General features: G+C 43.3%; 1 protein-coding gene across 1 annotated transcript; it reads right to left on the minus strand.

Moving 5' to 3' along the window:
- Positions 1 to 644: 644 nt before the first annotated feature.
- SMIM13 (small integral membrane protein 13) lies at positions 645 to 17,852 on the minus strand. The gene is made up of 2 exons (XM_061398873.1): positions 17,771 to 17,852; positions 645 to 1,006 (listed from the first exon to the last, which is right to left on the minus strand). Exons 1-2 carry the CDS (start codon positions 17,844 to 17,846, stop codon positions 819 to 821), a joined length of 264 nt encoding a protein of 87 aa, XP_061254857.1. The 5' UTR covers positions 17,847 to 17,852; the 3' UTR covers positions 645 to 818.
- Between the last annotated feature and the right edge of the window lie 2,891 nt (positions 17,853 to 20,743).

Raw genomic sequence — 20,743 nt, forward strand, 5'->3', positions numbered from 1 at the left:
ATTTCTCCGGCCTTCAGCTGCATTGCTTGGCGTGTGACGGGCAATCCTTTTGCACGCGTCTCACTGACAAAATGTAGCACACCCTCGTCTACCTGCGGGTATCTTCCTTTCTTAGGTCCCGTAAAGCACTTTGTGGTGGCTTTACAGGAAAATATGGAATTTCGGTCGCTCCTCCAGCGACGGATATTTGCTTCGCTGATATGGAACGCACGCCCGGCTGCTCTGTTCCCGTGCTTTTCTGCATACACGATGACTTTTCGTTTCAAGGCTGAATCATAGTGTAATCTTTTTGAAGACATTTTTAAAAGCCAGTTAAACCTGACACATTTGATACCAACAACCAATAATGATGCTATGACAAGCCTCAGGTCCACATGTGCTCAGGCGAGGGTAATTACATCATGACTGTTGCCTGTAACCACGAGTTATATCCCAATTTCAGACAAGGCATGATGTGGGGGCGGGGAGGGGGGAGGGGAAACATGGCACAGAACTAACATTAATAAAATATGGTTTTTCAAGCCTGTAATATTTATCAGATTAATACCAGTGCAAGAAAAGAAGCCCAAGGGTCAAATAAAAAGTATATATGTTTAAGCATATAAGCAAAAATTATCTTAACGATGAAATCCGCAACCATCCGATTTGGTTGAAATTCCCTTTATTTGCATATGGCTTACATGTAAATCTTTTTTTTGAACTGGACTTAGAATCCAAGAATGAATGTTCTTCACTCCTTTAGCAAACTGCAAAGCCCCATCATTACAGAGAGAGACTCCCAGAACCCTTGGTCATTCGCTATCACAGGACCGGCTGGCTCAGTGGCCTTCATCGGTAGGGGCCCTCCTCTGGCGAGCGGACCTGATCCTGTGCGGAGACGGTGAAGCATCTTCTTCGGTCTCAGATCCTGAAGGCTCACGGTCTCCCTCCTGGGATCCGGTGTCTCCCACCAGTTCCCGAAGAAACTTGAATTTTGACAAAAAAAGATGCCAAACAAAATACCAACCTAAAGAGAGATAAAAAACATTCAGAAAAATTATTACGCCCAGCATTATCAACTGAGAGCATTTCAGTTAACTCTGTGTCAGGGGTACAGCACAAAATAGGAGGCATAATCTACATGTGTAAGCGACTGCAATTTATGTAACAAACGGTTATCAAGCATTTACTATGGACAAGGCATAAAGACAAACTCTGGGATTACACGGGATGCCCATGACCAAGTGCACAAACTTCTGCACTAACATATTTTCACTTCTCCTGGATATAACAACTGACCCCTGAACAAGGCCATGGTTAGACCCTCACCTTTGAAAATCCATCTGCAACTTTACAGTAGGCCCACCATACCCATGGTTCCACACCCAAGGATTCAACCTCAGATCATGCACTTAACTGCAGTATGAATTCAGGGCAAGAAATTCACACATAAGCGGACCTACACAGCTCACACCCGTGTTGTTCGAGGGTTCACTGTACACCAAGGGGTAGAGCTGCTGGGTCATATGGTAACTTTCACGTAACTATCTGTGAAATTGCTAAAGTCCTGTCCAAAGCAGCTGTGCCATTTTACATTCCCATCAGAAATGTAAGAGGCTCTCAGTTTCTCCACATCCTCACCAAGACTTTCAATTTTCCACCTTTTTTATTATAGTCATCCTAGCAGGTATGAAATGGTGTATCATAGTGGCTTTTATGATCGTATTTCACTAATGACTAAACTTGCTGAACATATCTTTCTTGTGTTTACTAGCCATTCGTAAATCCTCTTTGGAGGAATGTCTATTAAACCTCTCTGCCCACTTTATAATCAGCTTGTCTTTTTATTGAGTTGTAGGAATTCTAAATATATTCTTGATACCAGTTGTTTATCAGAAATAGGATCTGCAAACATTTTTTCCCCATTCTGTGGGCTGGTCTTTTCATTGTCTTGATCATGTTCTTTGAAGTATGACAGTTTTTTAATTATGATGGAGCCTAAGTTAGTTTTTATTTGATGAAATCCATTTGTTTTGTTTTTCTTTGGTTGCTTATGCTTCTGGGTACCATATCTAGGGAACCACTAACTCAAGGTCATGAAGATTTATGCCTATGCATTATTCTAAGAGTTTTTAGTTTTAGCTCTTACACATAGGTCTTTGATTGATTTTATTTAACTTTGGTGTAAAAGATCCAAATTAATCCTTTTGCATGTGAATACTAAATTGTTGCAGAACTATTTGTTGAAAAGACTATTCATCCCTCTATTAAACTGTCTTGGCAATTTTGTCAAAATTCCAAAGATCATAAATGTTATAGTTTATTTCTGGGCTTGCCTTGTGGCTCAGCTGGTAAAAGAATCCACCTGCAATGCAGGAGACCTGGGTTCAATTCCTGAGTTGGGAAGATCCCCTGGAGAAGGGAACAGCTACCCACTCCAGTATTCTGGCTTAGAGAATTCCATGGACTGTATAGTCCATGGTGTCACAAAGATCTATTCCATTGATCTGCCTATCCTTATGCCATACCTACATCATGTTGATTATAGTAGCTTTGTGTTTCGTTTTAAAATCAAAAGTATAAGTTCACGAACTTTGTTCAAGACTATTTTGAGTCTCTTCCATTTCCATGTGCCATTTTAGAATTATCTTGTCAATTTTGGGGGAAAAAATTGCAAGAATTTTGACAGGGATTGTATTGAATCTATAGGTCAATCGGGGGAACCTATACTTTTTTATGATACTTTTCTGTCCATATCAAAATTTTTCCACAGTGGACATAGAAAAATGTTTTGACAATCAGAAAAATCAGGAGAAAAATATCAGAAACCAACAAGTAAATCATGCATACTCTGTAGACTGCAAGGAGATCCAACCAGTCCATCCTAAAGGAGATCAGTCCTGGGTGTTCATTGGAAGGACTGATGTTGAAGCTGAAACTCCAATACTTTGGCCACCTGATGCAAAGAGCTGACTCATTTAAGAAGACCCTGATGCTGGGAAAGATTGAGGGCAGGAGGAGTAGGGGACGACAGAAGATGAGATGGTTGGATGGCATTACCGACTCAATGGACATGGGTTTGGGTAGACTCCGGCAGTTGGTGATGGATAGGGAGGCCTGGCGTGCTGCAGTCCACGAGGTCACAAAGTCGGACACGACTGAGCAACTGAACTGAACTGAACTCTGTAGACTTCTTGTTTTAAATACCCAAATACCATTAATTGGCTTAAATAAGCCCAGGGGATTTCAAGATACTAAGGAAAACCTCTCAGGTTAATTCTGAGAACTCAACCTAAAAGTTAAGTGCTAAATAGATGTTATGGAGGTGAATTTACCATCAGGAAAATTATAAGCAAGCTCAATCAATGATGATGATAGTCTTGACCTCATAAAGATCCAAGATTCTAACAGTGGCTATTAGGTATAAAATGAGCAGAAATTTAGAATGTAAAGGGAAGTAACTGGAACTCTTCTGACCGAAGAGGGAAGGGCTGTCATCAGTGGGGCTCCCACCATAAAATACTCTTGCCCTTGGGATGGTTCAGAGAAAGTCAAGTCCCCCAGCATAGGAGTCTGCAAGAAAGGAACTGAAGACCGCTTCAGCAGTCAGTCTCGGGAGATAGAAATAAAAGACCATTCAGTGAGATTACAAACTCTTTCTCAATTTTAATAAAACACATCCAAAACAAAAGACTTAAAAAAAATCACTGCCAGCAACCAAACAATGTAAAGGATTCAATCTGAAGTCAAAATTCAGAATGCGGCAGCCAATCAGAGAGACTCCAGGGGCTGGGGTAGCAAGTTACAGGCTCCACACACGACACTCCCCTCCCCACCACACCAGCTAAAGCATGTCACACCTCTTTTATTATTACCTTCACCCGCAGTTAAGCAAACCTGAAAAGCAGCTCATTTTTCCCTATTCTGCCTGGGTGGAGTGAGGGTTGCAAATGGAAGAGCATGTAGGTAGGGATACTGCTTCCCACGAAAAATCATGAGGCAGAGGATTCTCCCTAATACAGATGTGGAGCTCATCCTCTGGGCAGCCAAAGAAACATCCACTGTGCTGCCTTTCTCAATGGCTACTGTAATGACAGGGTGAGAAATCAAAGTTAAAAAGGGAATTGTAGCGGTGAACCTGAACAACCAAGAACTGCAGGGGTATTCGCTAGATTCGGGGAAGTCCACAGGTTATTCTCCAAGTAAAGACTAAGTTCTCACACAGCTGTAATTCTGGGGAGACGGCAGGGGAGGGGGGGTTCTATCTCCCGGCACTTAGAGCTGGGAAGAGCTGGTGCTTAGGCAACAGACCATTCATCAGCGTTAACTGTCTGAACAGAGGATGACACTCAAAATGCCAAGCAGTTTGAATGGAAACACAACCACACAACATTTATTTTAGAAAAAGAACCACTATTAAAACTCCCAACAGGTAAATTGGAAAAGTGTGACTTAACAAAGAAAAAGTTAAGAGAGGTACTACAGTGCCAGATAAAACTGCTAATAGTCACTGGCTATGTTCATTAGACCTGGAAATAAAAACAGCTTTTTCTGTGGGCTTCCCTGGTGGTTCAACAGTACAGAATTCACCTGCCAACAAGGAAGACACAATTTCGATCCCTGGGCCAGAAAGATTCCCCAGAGAAGGAAATGGCAACCCACTCCAGTACTCCTGGCTGGGAAAATTCCATGGACAGAGGAGTCCAGCGGGCTACAGTCCAGGGGTCACAAAGAATTGGACACAACTTGGCAACTAAACCACAACAAACTTCTTAACTTCTGGACAGGTACTGTGAGGAAATGTTCTTTACGGATCATTTATAGCCAAACTGTTGTTCACTACAGACTGTCTTTCTACATCACATTCCCTCCAGGTGAGGTAGGATTTGCTGAGGCTGGAAGTCCTATTCTCCCTTTTAGGGAGAAGAACGCATCTAAGTGGAAAACAATTTTGAAAGCATTTATTTATTGTCCAATGGAATGACCCTACACATGTGATGACCACACTGTGCATCACTCAAACTGGCTACTCACCATGCTCTGCTCGGGAGCCTTGAGATTCCCAGTGACTCACCCGGACCCTGCAAATCAGTCTCCAGAATTGTGCTTGCTCATCCTTTCTAAGTTCCCTAGATGATTCTGATGCACAGGTAGGTGCGGAAAAGAGAAGTCACGTGAAGAAGAAATATGAGTGCTACAGCAGATCAAGTACAGCAAGTGGCCAAGGAAAAGGAGAAAAGGATAAGCAATGGAGGCGCAGGAGAGAGGTGAAATATTCGTAACACACATGTACTCATAGTTCCTCTGCTGCTGCTGTTGAGTCACTAAGTCTCTGCGACCCCACGGACTGTAGCCCGCCAGCCTCCTCTGTCCATGAGATTTTTTAGGCAAGAATAAATGCCTACAGGGCCTCTTGTAGAAGTGTAGCTCATACAGTTCCTCCCACCCAAACCTGATATGCAGACACCAGAAACTCTGTACCTATTTTTATTCTATAGACCATGGGTCTCCTATCTTGTCCTGGGATTCTAAGAGAAAAATGGATGGAGGGAGGGAGGGATAACAAAAAGAAGGGGTAGGGAGAAGGACTGAACAAAATTATATGCACTTATAGTCAAAAATGTATACTAATTGTTAAACAAGTACTGCAGTTTTTCACAGTTTAAAAGGCAAGTCTGTGTGTCAGATAAACGGGCTGGCAACAGAGGTTGTGTATCCTGGGATAAGCACAGAAGTACTCAACTTGCGTGTGCCAGTACCCAAGCATTAGTTCAGAGGATGCATTCCATGAAAACGCACTGTATATTGCCTTTCTATGCAAGATAAAGGGCTTCCCTGGTGGCTCAAATAGTAGAGAACCCACCTGCCAATGCAGGTGACCCAGGTTCGATCCCTGGGTTGGGAAGATCCCCTGGAGAAGGGAATGGCTACCCACTCCAGTATTCTTGCCTGGAGAATTTCTGGACAGAGGAGCCTGGCAGGCTACATCCATGGAGTTGAAAAGAGTTGGACACGACTGAGCAGCTAACACAACAACAATGCAAGATACATGTGCTGGCAGCAGAAGGGTAGCAACGGCAGTTGAACCCGAATAATGAACCATCACCATCAACACGCCACAAACCCAGAGGACAGTTGTAATCACAGAGTTCTCAGTTCACCAAGTGCTTTTACATTCAACATTTCATTTAATACTCTCATTAGCCCTCTGAACTAGTGAGACTAGGAATCATTACCCCCATTTTCTAGATAAGAAAACAAAGGCTCAAAGTAACTCATCACCATGGAAGAGGGCAGGATCAGCAAATCAGAGGAATGAGCTCACCAGTTCAGTTCAGTGGCTCAGTCATGTCCGACTCTTTGCGACCCCATGCGCCAGGCCTCCCTGTCCATCACCACCTCCTGGAGTTCACCCAAACTCATGTCCATCAAGTTGGTGATGCCATCCAGCCATCTCATCCTCTGTCGTCCCCTTCTCCTCCTGCCCCCAATCCCTCCCAGCATCAGAGTCTTTTCCAATGAGTCAGCTCTTCGCATGAGGTGACCAAAGTACTGGAGTTTCAGCTTCAACATCAGTCCTTCCAATGAACACCCAGGACTGATCTCCTTTAGAATGGACTGGTTGGATCTCCTTGCAGTCCAAGGGACTCTCAAGAGTCTTCTCCAACACCACAGTTCAAAAGCATCGATTTTTTGGCATTCAACTTTCTTCATAGTCCAACTCTCACGTCCATACATGACTACTAGGAAAACCATAGTCTTGAGTAGATGGACCTTTGTTGGCAAAGTAATGTCTCTGCTTTTTAATATGCTGTCTAAGTTGGTCCCAAGGAGTAAGCATCTTTTAATTTCATGGCTGCAATCACCATCTGAGTGATTCTGGAGCCCCCAAAAATAAAGCCTGTCATTGTTTCCCCATCTATTTGCCATGAAGTGATGGGACTGGATGCCATGATCTTAGTTTTCTGAATGTGAGTTTTAACCCTAGTTTTTCACTCTCCTCTTTCACTTTCATCAAGAGGCTTTTTAGTTCTCCACTTTCTGCCATAAGGTTGGTGTCATCTGCATATATGAGGTTATTGATATTTCTCCAATCTTGATTCCAGCTTGTGCTTCATCCAGCCTGCTATTTCCCATGATGTACTCTGCATATAAGTTAAATAAGCAGGGTGACAATATACAGCCTTGATGTACTCCTTTTCCTATTTGGAACCAGTCTGTTGTTCCATGTCCAGTTCTCACTGTTGCTTCCTGACCTGCATACAGATTTCTCAAGAGGTAGGTCAGGTGGTCTGGTCCAGTTTGTTGTGGTTCACACAGTCAAAGATTTAAAGCAGAAGTAGATGTTTTTCTGGAATTCTTTTGCTTTTTTGATGATCCAACAGATGTTGGCAATTTCATCTCTGGTTCCTCTGCCTTTTCTAAATCCAGCTTGAACATCTGGAAGTTCACGGTTCACGTACTACTGAAGCCTTGCTTGGAGAATTTTGAGCATTATTTTACTAGCATGTGAGATGAGCGCAATTGTGTGGTAGTTTGCGCATTCTTTGGCATTGCCTTTCTTGGGATTGGAATGAAAACTGACGTTTTCCAGTCCTGTGGCCACTGCTGAGTTTTCCAAATTTGCTGGCATATTGAGTGCAGCACTTTCACAGCATCATCTTTTAGGATCTGAAATAGCTCAACTGGAATTCCATCACCTCCATTAGCTTTGTTCATAGTGATGCTTCTTAAGGCCCACTTAACTTCACATTCCAGGATGTCTGGCTATAGGTGAGTGATCATACCATCGTTGATTATCTGGGTCCTGAAGATCTTTTCTGTATAGTTCTTCTGTGTATTCTTGCCACCTCTTCTTAATCTCTTCTCCTTCTATTAGGTCCATACCATTTCTGTCCTTTATTTAAGTGCCCATCTTTGCAAGAAATGTTCCTTTGGTATCTCTAATTTTCTTGAAGAGATCTCTAGTCTTTCCTATTCTATTGTTTTCCTCTATTTCTTTGTGCTGATCACTGAGGAAGACTTTCTTATCTCTCCTTGCTGTTCTTTGGAACTCCACATTCAAATGGGTGTATCTTTCCTTCTCTCCTTTGCTTTCGCTTCTCTTCTTTTCTCAACTATTTGTAAGGCCTCCTCAGACAGCCATTTTGCTTTTTTGCATTTCTTCTTCTTAGGGATGGTCTTGATCCCTGTCTCCTGTACAATGTCACGAACCTCCATCCATAGTTCTTCAGGCATTCTATCAGATCTAATCCCTTGAAATTATTTCTCACTTCCACTGTATAATCGGAAGGGATTTGATTTAGGTCATACCTGAATGGTCTAATGGTTTTCCTTACTTTCTTTAAGTCTGAATTTGGCAATAATGAGTTCATGATCTGAGCCACAGTCAGCTCCTGGTCTTGTTTTTGTTGACTGTATAGAGCTTCTCCATCTTTGGCTGCAAAGAATATAATCAATCTGATTTCGGTGTTGACCATCTGGTGATGTCCATGTGTGCAGAATCTTCTCTTGTTGTTGGAAGAAGGTATTTGCTATGACCAGTGCATTCTCTTGGCAAAACTCTATTAGCCTTCGCCCTAATTCATTTTGTATTCCAAGGCCAAATTTGCCTGTTACTCCAGGTGTTTCTTGACTTCCGACTTTTCCATTCCAGTCCCCTATAATGAAAAGGACATCTTTTGGGGTATTAGTTCTAGAAGGTCTTGTAGGTCTTCATAGATCCGTTCAACTTTAGCTTCTTCAGCATTACTGGTCAGGGCATAGACTTGGATTACCATGATATTGAATGGTTTGCCTTGGAAATGAGCAGAGATCATTCTGTCGTTTTTGAGATTGCATCCAAGTTCTGCATTTTGGACTCTCTTGTTGACCATGATGGCTACTCCATTTCTTCTAAGGGATTCTTGCCCACAGTAGTGGATATAATGGTTATCTGAGTTAAATTCACCCATTCCAGTCCCTTTTAGTTCGCTGATTCCTAAAACGTTGATGTTCACTCTTGCCTCTCCTGTTTGACTACTTCCAATTTGCCTTGATTCATGGACCTAACATTCCAGATTCCTATGCAAAATTGCTCTTTACAGTATCAGACTTTGTTTCCATCACCAGTCACATCCACAACTGGGTGTTGTTTTTGCTTTGGTTCTGACTCTTCATTCTTTCTGGAGTTACTTCTCCACTGATCTCCAGTAGCATGTTGGGCACCTACCAATCTGGGAAGTTCATCTTTCAGTGTACTAACTTTTTGCCTTTTCGTACTGTTCATGGGGTTCTCAAGGCAAAAATACTGAAGGGGTTTGCCATTCCTTCTCCAGTTCTCTTCTTCCTCAAGTGCATCAAATTTCTCATATTTTCATAGTGAAAGTATGGCTAAAACACAAAACACTAATTAGGAAATGAGAACATGACTTCCTACCCAAGATCTTTCTAGTTCAAAAAGCCTGGGTGCAGTAGAAAAAAATTCCTATCTTTGTGGATTCATTTCTCCAGTCTTAACTTAATCCCACCATCATGATGATATCTAAATGGTTAGCTGACTGGCTCAATACCAATCTCAATTGGTATAAAGCTCTTTTCCACCTTCCATCCTGTAACCTTTTTTCCCTTTTACACAGAAGGCAGCTAAGGCTCACTTCTAAGGTAGTATGTCCAAGGCCAAGACACAGGCAAAGTGAAAACAGAACCCTGCTCTTTCAACTCTTCCCACAAAGCTCCCTCTACTGCATGTCTCTTTTGTAAAGACACACGGGGGACCATCACTGATCCAACACAATGTCAAACCAAAATACCTCCACACCTCAATCCCTGTTATCCAGAAAATGAAGGACAGTTTTAAAATTCCCTTTAAAACCTCTTCTTTTTTTAAAATTTTCCTCTCCTTTCAGTTATCACAACACTCCCATAGATCCAAATATGAGCTCTCTTACATATGACTAAATTTTTCATCCATACTTATCCCTTTCTTAAACCTCAGGAAGGAATCTCTACCTCGTTGGCTGGAAGACACCTTTAAAAAGTATGTCCGTCCGACATTTCCTTTTCCTGATGCTCGTATTTCCATAAGGGGTACTGTATCCCCTCCCCACCCCGCAGGTGGAAAACAGGGTATTGCAGCATGATGGCCCTCCCCTACTGTGGCTTCTACACTAATAAACCCTCTCCTGTCTACTTCCTTTGTTACATTCCCAGCGCCATCTTCCATCCTTACTGTTAACTGGATTACCACTTCAATTTCTTAATTCAAAGGCATACTGCACCCATACTGCTTGGCTATGAATCCTAATTCAACAACTCACTTGAAATGTGAGCAAGTTAACCTCTATGTGTCTCAGTTTCGTCTATAAAATGCAGACAACACCACACACTTTCAAAGAGACAATACAGTAATAAAGAGAATGAATATGTGTCACATGCTAAGGAGAATGCCTGTATATTATAAATTACTCATCAAAGGTTAGCCATCGTTACCATCTCTTAGGCTGTAGTCTCTTTCCCACCTAGGGCAAACTCTACAGACAAGGGGTCATTACCACTGTCACTGACATTTTTAAGCAACCCTGACCCGGGGATCAAACCTGGGTCTTCTGCATTGCGGGCAGATTCTTTACTATCTAAGCCACCAGGGAAGCCCTTTTAAGCAACGTGAACACATAATTTTTACATCTTTCTACTATACTATCTCTTCAGTATTGCACTCTCTTGGGTGATTGCTTTAGGATTTCACATTCACTTCCATCTGTCACTGTATTAATAACAGTCCTCCTCCCACGACAAGTGTTCCTTAAGGAAGGAAAATGTATGGCTTATCTACTTTTTCTTCTGCTTCTTCTATGTTTTAGAATACAGAGTAGAAACCCCACACAAACTATTCAACTTCCATCCTCCAACCCCCACCCTCAATACACACCAAAAGTACCATAAACTTAAGGATTTAATGACTTTCACCAGTTGACCCATCTCAGAGCTCCTAAGATTCCTACAGAATAGCTGATAAACAGAACTGCTGAACAATGCTATCAACCACAGTGATAACACTGAATATCAAACAATGTTATCAACCAAGTTCTGACAGGTACAGAACATTCCACTCAATAACAGCAGAACAAACATTCTTTTCAGGCATATGTGGAACATTCATCAAAAGAGACCATGAATTAGTCTCATTAAGAGTGAAAGTAAAAGTCGTTCAGTTGTGTCTGACTCTTTGTGACCCCATGGACATATATACATGTCCACAGGATTCTCCAGGCCAGAATACTGGAGTGGGCTGCCGTTCCCTTCTCCAGGGGATCTTCCAACCCAGGGATCAAACCCAGGTCTCCCACATTGCTGGCAGATTCTTTACCATCTGAGCCACCAGGGAAGCCCATTAAGTGTAAACCTTCTTAAATTCTATGATACAAGATACATTTTCTCACTATAATAAAATGTAACTAGAAAATGATAAAATGATATATAGGGGGAAAAAAAGAAATGTCCTAAATAACTCACAATTCAAAGGAGAAATCACAAGTGAAACTAAAAAATATTTTGAACCAAATAGTTTTTTTCTAAAAAAAAATCAAAACTAATACTTAAGAAATTTACATCATTAAATATCTATTTTTATCTTTTTAAATAAGAATAGTTTAAAATCAATAATCTAAGTTTCTACCATAAGAAACTAGAAGTACAAATTAAAATCAAAACAAATAGAAGAAAATAAACATAAGCCAATGAAATAAAATTTGGACAAGAAATAAAAAAATCAGCCTTTCAGCAGCTGAGGAGCTGGGCAGATGACTCAGAGAAGGATGTCAGATGTCATTGTCCTCCCAGCTTTTCGCTCTTCCCCTGAAGCCCCTCAATAAAATGGTTTGATCCCACCCAAAAAAGAAATAAAAAAATCAGTAAAACAAAAAGATCTTGATTCTTTCAAAGATCAATAAAATTCATAAACCTCTAGCCAGACTGACTATAAGCAAAAGAAAGAACACAATACCACGAAGAGAAGACATCATCACAGATCCTACAGATATTAAATGATGAGAGAATATTAATTCAGATTAAACAGACACAGTGCTTGAAAAACACAAACTCAAAAGCTCAATCAAGAAAAAACAGGTTAACTGGAATAGCCCAACATTAACCCAAACGAAAGATACTGAGTTTGTAATTAAAAACTTCCCCCCAAAGAAAAGTCCTGGCCTAAATTAATTCTACCAGACATTTAAGAAAGTATACTGGGGATTGTGCTTTATTAATTTTTGAATACTCATGACCTCCACCACAGCACCTGAAGGTAAGAGTTCACTAAGTGTATGTTACTGAGTAAAACAAGGGTTATCCAGTTTGAGACAACCTGGGTTTGTACTACACTTAAGAGTGTGTTTCTAATAGGAATTTAATAATTTATACAGAGCAATCTTTCTTCACTTCTACTTCAAGTATACAAGGGCCCTCTACATGTCAGGCATTACTCTCCAAGATCCAGGAACAGAGCAATGAGCAAGCCAAAGAAGGCCCCTGTCCCCACTGAGCTTTACAAACACTGGAGGAAACAAACACAGAAAATATAGCCAGCCTCTGTACCACTGAGTGCCATGGCCAAAGAGTCAAACCACCACAGACAAAACTGACAACCAGACTGAAACTGAGATGGTCGGTGCAAAGGGAAATGGACAGATAACAAAGAGTAAGTATATGTATACAGTGGAGTATCACTCAGCCATAGGGGTTAAAAAATGAAATCTTGCCATTTGTAACAACCTGTATAGATCTAAAAGGTATTATGTTAGTGTCATAAGCCAGAGAAAGAAAAACACTCTATGATTTCACTTACAGGTGGAATCTAAAAAACAAAACAAATGAACAACCATAAATAAACATAAACAGAGTCATAGATACAGAGAACAAACATGGTTGCCAAAGGAGGAGGGGTGCGGCAGGGAGAAATAGGTAAGAGAGATTAAGAAGTACAAATTTATAGTTGCAAAGTAAATGAGTCATGGGTATGAACTGTACGGCATGGGGAATAAAGTCAATAACTATATAGTATCTTTGTACAGTGACAGATATAACTAGACTTTCATGGCTATCACTTTGAAATGTATATCAATATCAAATCCCGATATCCTGTAACAGGAATTAACAGTATGGTAGGTCAATTAGTACTTAAAAACAAACACATTCATAGAAAAAGAGATCAGATCTGTGGCTGATGGGAAGGAGAGGGATGGGATTGAATATAGGGATAAATTTCTAGTTATAAGAAGAGTACTAGGGACATAATGTACAAGACAAATATAATTAACACTGATGTATGTTCTATATGAAAGCTAAGTGAGTAAATCTGAGAGTTCTCATCACTAGAAAAAATTTTCTTCTATTTGTTTACTTCCATATCTACGAGATGATGGATATTCACCAAACTTACTATGATAATAATTTCATGATGTGTGTAAATCAATTAAGTTGCACTCCTTAGATCTCTACAATTGTTGTTAAGTCGCTCAGGCGTGTCCAACTATTTTGTGACCCCATGGTCTGTAGCCCACCAGTTTCTTCTGTCCACAGGATTCTCCAGGCAAGAATATCTGAGTGGGTTGCCATTCCCTTCTCCAGGGGATCTTCCCAACCCAAGGTTCAAACCTTCATCTCCTACATTGCAGGCAGATTCTTTACTACTGAGCCACCTGGGAAGCTCCAAATTTATACAGTGCTGTATGTCAATTATAGCTCAGTAACACTGGAAGGCAAAAAAAAAAAAAAAAAGAGAGAGAGAGACAAAACTGAAGTGACTTTCAGATGGAGTATTTGTAAGGAACGGGAAAATCCAAGAATGACACCCAAGTCCCTGGCTGCTGATAACATGTGAGCAGGGAGGAACAAACAGGTTGTAGAAATGAAGTTCTGTTTTAGATGTGTTTAGTTTGAGCTGGTTATTAGATCTCCAAGTCAGAGTACTGAGGCATGAACCTAGGGTGCGGGAGAGTCATGATAGCTGGAGATATCAATGCTAGTCATTACTTACAGTTACTATTTAAATCTTTAGAACAAGATAAGGGACAGAATGGAAGGAAGGTGAAAACAGAAATATATATTTATTTTTACTATAACACAATGTATTATAGGAGTGTAGAAAATAGCATGCATCTCATGGAGTAATGGCCAAGTCCTAGTCTGCAAAATTTTTATTTCAGAGATAAGAGCGATGGTAGGTAGACAGATACATGTACATATAAACTGATTGATACATGTAATTTACATACTTATGAATGTACTGGGAATAATGTAAAACATTTCCTATCATAGATTTAGTCAAAAAGAGTTAAATTCTAGAGGATGGGAAGACAGGAAAAGATAAAACAATTAACCACTATGGTACGAAGAACACCATGAAGGTAGAGTGTACAGAAGCCACAAGAAATGCTTCTTGGGAAGAATGCTCACCTGTACAGAATGAGTCTGTGAGGATAAAGAGAATTAGAACTCAAAAGTGACCATGGACTTGGTGATACAGAGGCCATTTGCTACTGACCTTGACAACAGCAGTTTCAGTGAATAGTAGGAGTGGAAAATATTTTTAGAAAGAATGAGAGGCAAGAAAGTACAACCAACAGATAGGAGAAGGAAGACCTCCCTAAGGAACCTGAAATTTGAAAATCAGAATTCACTATGTGAAAGAACCAGTCAGAGTTCTTTCAGGCTATGCATTTCTTGGGGCAGACCCAGGTCATTGATTTTTAATCCCTAATGTGACTGTATTTGGAGGCAAAGCCTTTAAAGGTTTATTTAAAGGTTAAATAAATTGATAAGGATGGGGCCCTAATCCAATATGACTGGTGCCCTTATTACATAAGATTAGGACATAGTCATGGGAAATAGACGGGGAAACAGCGGAAACAGTGTCAGACTTTATTTTTTGGGGGCTCCAAAATCACTGCAGATGTTGATTGCAGCCATGAAATTTAAAAGACGCTTACTCCTTGGAAGAAAAGTTATGACCAACCTAGACAGCATATTGAAAAGCAGAGACATTACTTTGTCAACAAAGGTCCGTTTAGTTAAGACTATGGTTTTTCCAGCGGTCATGCATGGACGCCAAGAGTTGGACTGTGAAGAAAGCTGAGCGCCGAAGAATTGATGCTTTTGAACTGTGGTGTTGGAGAAGACTCTTGAGAGTCCCTTGGACTGCAAGGAGATCCAACCAGTCCATTCTGAAGGAGATCAGCCCTGGGTGTTCTTTGGAAGGAATGATGCTAAAGCTGAAACTCCAGTACTTTGGTCACCTCATGCGAAGAGCTGACTCATTGGAAAAGACTCTGATGCTGGGAGGGATTGGGGGCAGGAGGAGAAGGGGACGACAGAGGATGAGATGGCTGGATGGCATCACCAACTTGATGGACATGAGTTTGAGCGAACTCCGGGAGTTGGTGATGGACAGGGAGGCCTGGCGTGCTGCGATTCATGGGGTCACAAAGAGTCGGACACGACTGAGCGACTGAACTGAACTGAGGACATAGACACACGCACAGATGAAAGGTTAAGACACAGGGAGAAGATGGTCATCTGTAAGTCAAGTAGAGAGGATCAGAGGAAATTAACCCTGCTGACACCATGAAATTAACCCTGCTTGAACTTCTAGCCTCCAGACTGTAAGAAAATTAATTTCTGTGGTTTAATGTCTATATTGTTACAGCAGACTTAGTTTTCTCTCAAATCTGGTAGGATCCATCCCTCCCCCTCCCTAAGCCCCAGGCTCCCCCACTAGTCAAAACATGAAGCTACCCCAAAATTCACTCTCCCAACAAAAAAGTGCTCAGATTACTTCTTATAGCTATTAGTCTCGACCACTCCAATCAAAATACGGCATTCTTTTACTTGGCACACCTCACCTCTCATTCCACACTGTTTTTTGAAGTCAAAGGGCAGGGTACTTTTAGAAAAATGAGTAGAATTTAAGTCAAACGGCTACTAGAGACTGAGAGAGCAAGTCTGAATATGTAGCAAATAGGAATTTTGAGGTCTCAAAGGCAAGTTTGGCAAATACTCTATAAAATGATGACAAGGGAGCGGCAGAGGATGAGATGGCTGGATGGCATCACAGACTCAGTGGACATGAGTTTGAGCAGACTCCGGGAGATAGTGAAGGACAGACAGGTGTGCTGCAAGTCCATTGGGTCCCAAAGAGCCGGACACGACTTAGCAACGGAAGAACAAGGAAGTGGTGTATGGTTCACGTGGTGCATGGCCATCTCCAGGTAGTTTGCATGTTCAAATCAGAAAGGAGAGTATGTTTATCTCCTTCCTCATAACCACACAAACCACAAAGATTTGGTTTTCCTTATTTCAAGGATCCTAAACATCTGCAAGTAGCCCCAAATCCTGACATCACAGGCAGGAAGTTGAGAAAGGCCTTCCAATTGCTTTATCATCAGAAAAGCTTGTAAGTTAGAAGTTAGCTCTAACCTTAGTAGCTCTAAGCCTTAGTAAAAGCAAGAAAACTAAAAATATACAAACAAGTATATACACACAAGTTTATCTATACACATGTATATGGTCATGTAAAAGAAAATTTAAAATACACATACAAGTATATAAATACAAATATACATACATGTACATGCCTAAATGTCTCCAAACACAGCTGACGCTGAGCACTTGGTGCATAATCAGGTAATGAATAAGCCCCGTATTTTGAATACTAACCAATTATTGCATCAACCTGAATCCATACTTCAATATGATAATTATGAAAAAGCAAACTCACTGACATCTGGTTGTAAACACTTTCCCAAATGTTCACAGTTGCTCAGTCCCTTTGCTAAGAGAGCTGTGGCTATCTGCTGTTGTTTGTTGTTGTTCAGTCGCCCAGTCCTGTCCCACTCTTTGCAACTGCATGGACTGCAGCATGCCTGGCCTCCCTGTCCCCCACCATTTCCCAGATTTTGCCCAAGTTCACGTTCATTGCATTGGTGATGCCATCCAATAGTATTTTGGTCATCTGATGCGACAGAGGACTCATTGGAAAAGTCCCTGATGCTGGGAAAGATTGAGGGCAGAAGGAGAAGAGGGTGTAGCTACCAGTTACAGTGTATTAGAAAGAAAGAAAAAAAAAAGATCTACAATTGCGCTAAAATTACCTTGAGAAAAAAAGTTTCACGTCGTCTCATTCCATGGAGGGGAAGGGGAAAAAAAAAAAATCACAGCAAACAAAATAGCACCATTACTACAGAACTAAGAGTTAGGTTACCTGACCCTGGAAGTTTAATATAGCCGGTGTTTTTTAATTTCTGCCTCGTCTCGACACTGCTGTTTGGAATTCAGCTTACGCCTAAACTTCAAGCACACAACCTCACGCGTGCTGCAAAGCCAGTTCTTGCTTCTGCCTCTGGTTCAAGGAAGGTAATGAAACCTCCCTCGCTTTATCATCGAGAGTCAGAACACGTAAAAAGACAAGAAAGAGGACGAACCGATCACTGCACCTTCGCAAACAGGCCAAGGTGAGGATTTGGGCTGATCTGTGACAAGGGTGGCGATCGAGGCGCTGCGGCGGCCAGGCTTAATCCCGGGTCCACACGCCCAACGCTGGACCCGGCTCCCTCCTCTGCGGGACGCCAGCGGGCCCGCGGTGGGCAGGGGTACCCAGCTCCGGGCTCACTCCCGAGGGGCAAGTAGAGAACCGATGGATTTTCGTCACGTGCCTACCCAGGTCGTCTTTTTTCTTTTTTTCTCTTTTAAAAACGAGAGACAGAACCAGCCAGTCGGCAGGAGGAGCCGAGTCGGCGGGTGTTAACTACCCACTCACCGCACACCATCAGCAGCAGCACGATGAGCAGCGTGGCCACAAACACCAACAGGGTCAGCCCCACGTTGTGCCACATCTTGGGGGCGGCGGGGCGGCGGCGGGCGCGGGCGGGCAGGCGGGAGGGCGGCGCGGCGGGGGCTTCAGCGGCCGGGGCGGCATGAGCGGCGGACGCCCTCCGCCCCCACCCGCCGGCAGCGCCCCCGGGAGGCGGGACGGGGCGGGGCGGCGCGGGGGCTGCCCCGCGGCCGGCGGCCGGCCCGCGCGGTCCCTCTCAGGGCAGCCGACCGATGGCGGGCGGGAGGCGGAGCGTGGGGGCGTCCCTACTCGCTCATCGCTCCGGGGACCCGGGGACGCGGCTCCGGGAGACCCCGGAGGCGGCCGGATGTGCTTCCATGGCGGACGCCGCGAGCCCCTGAGGCGGACAGAGGGCGAGCACAGGAGCGTACGGCGGCCGCCTGACCCTCGCGGTCGCCCGCCCGAGAGTCCCTCGGCTCCCCTCGCAGATGGCAGGTAACGTCTTCTCGCGGCGTCCGCAGCGCTTCTCCGCCCCAGGCCCCCTCCCCCTGCGGCAGCTCGTCACTCGGCGCCCCCACCGCTCGCCGCCTCTGCGACGCGGGGCCTGCTGGGAGATGGAGTGCAGAGCCCGCAGGAGCCTTGAGGAGGCCGCCCTCACGGGGACTACAACTCCCAGAATGCACCGCCAACGCAGTTGCTTTCCTTCTCCCTCCCTCAGCCTACGGTTTTTTTCCTCAAGCCCAACCTCTGCCTACTGACTGCGGTTCTCGGAATCCGTGCAGTGGTCTACCCCTCCCGCGGTGTGCCAAAGCGCCGTGCTGATTTCAGACACAGAGAGTCGTTCTGTTGGAAGCCACCGTGACCGAAGAACCACGAAGAAGGAAGAAAGGGGACGCAGCTGCCTGAAAAACTGGTTGCTCGTGAACCTAACCCTATTGCTGGCGGCGAGAGTTGGATACTTGGGACTTTTGAGGAGAGACCTGCTTCCCTGCCAGAGGGGCCAGAGGCATGCAATCTCCCTTTCCCCCCGTAATAGATGTTGTTATATGTTTTCATAGATAATGTATTTCGGAAACGGCCCGCGAGGGACGTATGGACCTTAGCTTTGCCCTTAATTCGCCTGAGTTGTGAATTTTATTCAGCCGCCTTCTTGAGACCAAGTGACAGATGACCCACAAGTGAGGATTTTGCCGCACTGGCTCAAATACACCACGAAAGAGGACGATGTAATGATCTCAATTACTGTCCTCTGAAATTAAAACTCCTCAATTCCGCCAGATGACACTCATTCCTTGAAGAGGTGGCCCCAGAAGAAATGAGGATAAATGTGTATTGCACTTTTAGAAGGAGCCAGGTATAGCCTTCAGGATTTCCTATAAGTCGGTTGCTCCCTGACATACCTCTCCACTCTTCTACTGATTTCTTTCCCCTGGCCTCTTCCTAGCAGGCGAGGTAGAGGGTCCGCTGAGGAAGAGAACAGAAGCCATTTTTGGCCTAAGCCATTTTGTGATCATCACCGACTCAATGGCCATTTAGTAGTGTAGTGTTAGGCACTTAGTCATGTCCGACTCTGTGACCCCGAGAGTTTGAGCGAACTCGGGGATGGTGAAGGACAGTGAAGCCTGCAGTCATCGGGGTCCTAAAGAGTGGGACAGACTGAACACTAAACAAGTTTTTGTGATCTTCACCTGGCCATCGCCGGCCCCTGCCCATCGCCCCCCGCCCAGAACTGCAAGGAACAAAAGTCTATTATCAGGCAATAGAAGTAACAATAGCAAAGATAACAAATCATTTGTAAACTCCCAGTTCTAATAGTTCTCATTAGCCTGAAGCGCTTTCTTGAGGTGTTTCCAGTTCTAATAGTTCCCATTAGCCTGAAGCGCTTTCTTGAGGTGTTTTGCAAAATTCAAACCCCCTTGAGGCACTCAACCACCAGATTGCCCTACGGGCGGATGTTGACTTTTTTTGACTCTAGTTTTCAGTCCAACTAAAGCTAGACTCTGTTGGCCTCCCAAGCCCCTTGACAAATATGCATATACCCTTAGCTTAAAACTTTCCCAGTTCTGTTCAGGAAGACACTGCTTTGGGGGAAATCCTCAGTGCTCTCCTTACTTGCTGCAAATAATAAATGCTTCCTAATGCCATTCTTTGGCTTGGTTGTGTCTTTTGACTCAACCCCCACCAAGAGGCCAACCCAGTGTGAAATAAAATTCGTATTTTATGGGAAGACAGGAAAAATGTGAACAACTTACCTCTGGCCTTCGGCCTCCTCTTTCCCCATTACTGTGCACTGAGTATTTGCATTATGCCGAACCTTCTGCATCAACAGAAATCAACCATAAAGAGCAACATTCTCCTAACATCAAAACAATTCCTTGAAAGATGACATTCCCTCCTGATCTTCTGAGGGGTCACGTGACCCACCATGATGGTGCTCAGATCTGGGTTGTGTAACCTGTCAATCATACAATTCACGTACAGCCTTCTGTCTCAAAAAACATATTTGTGCCTTGATGGGTGGAACAGCTCTTACAGCTTTCTCAGATATTCTTTGTGGATTATAATCCTCAAATTTGGCTAAAATGAAAATTTCCATTTCTTTCTTAGATCAACTGATTTTTTATTGATATCAGTTTTGGGGTAATACTCTGTCTCCAAAAACAAGCCAACAAAATCTGAGCAGCAGTTGCTTGATTGCTTGATAAATAGATCCTGGCCATCCCCAGCTGCTCCATTCTGTGGGCTGTATACCCTGAGCGGCTTTTCAGGTGACTCAGGGGTAAAGAACCCACCTGCCAGTGCAGGAGACGTAGGTTCGATCCCTGGGTTGGGAAGATCCCTGGAGAAGGGAATGGCAACCCACTCCGATAATCTTGCCTGGGAAATCCCATGGACAGAGGCGCCTGGCGGCTACAGTCCATAGGGTCACAAAGAATCAGATACGATTTAGCGAGCTAC

The sequence above is a fragment of the Bos javanicus genome, chromosome 23, assembly GCF_032452875.1.
Source record: "Bos javanicus breed banteng chromosome 23, ARS-OSU_banteng_1.0, whole genome shotgun sequence".
NCBI lineage: Eukaryota > Metazoa > Chordata > Mammalia > Artiodactyla > Bovidae > Bos > Bos javanicus.

What these genes read in the sequence shown, in the direction of transcription:
- SMIM13 (XM_061398873.1), bottom strand. Translation starts at nt 17,846, where the DNA reads ATGTGGCACAACGTGGGGCTGACCCTGTTGGTGTTTGTGGCCACGCTG. An exon ending in GCTGCTGCTGATGGTGTGCG is followed by an intron (nt 1,007 to 17,770) that starts GTGAGTGGGTAG and finishes ATCTCTCTTTAG; the next exon opens with GTTGGTATTTTGTTTGGCAT.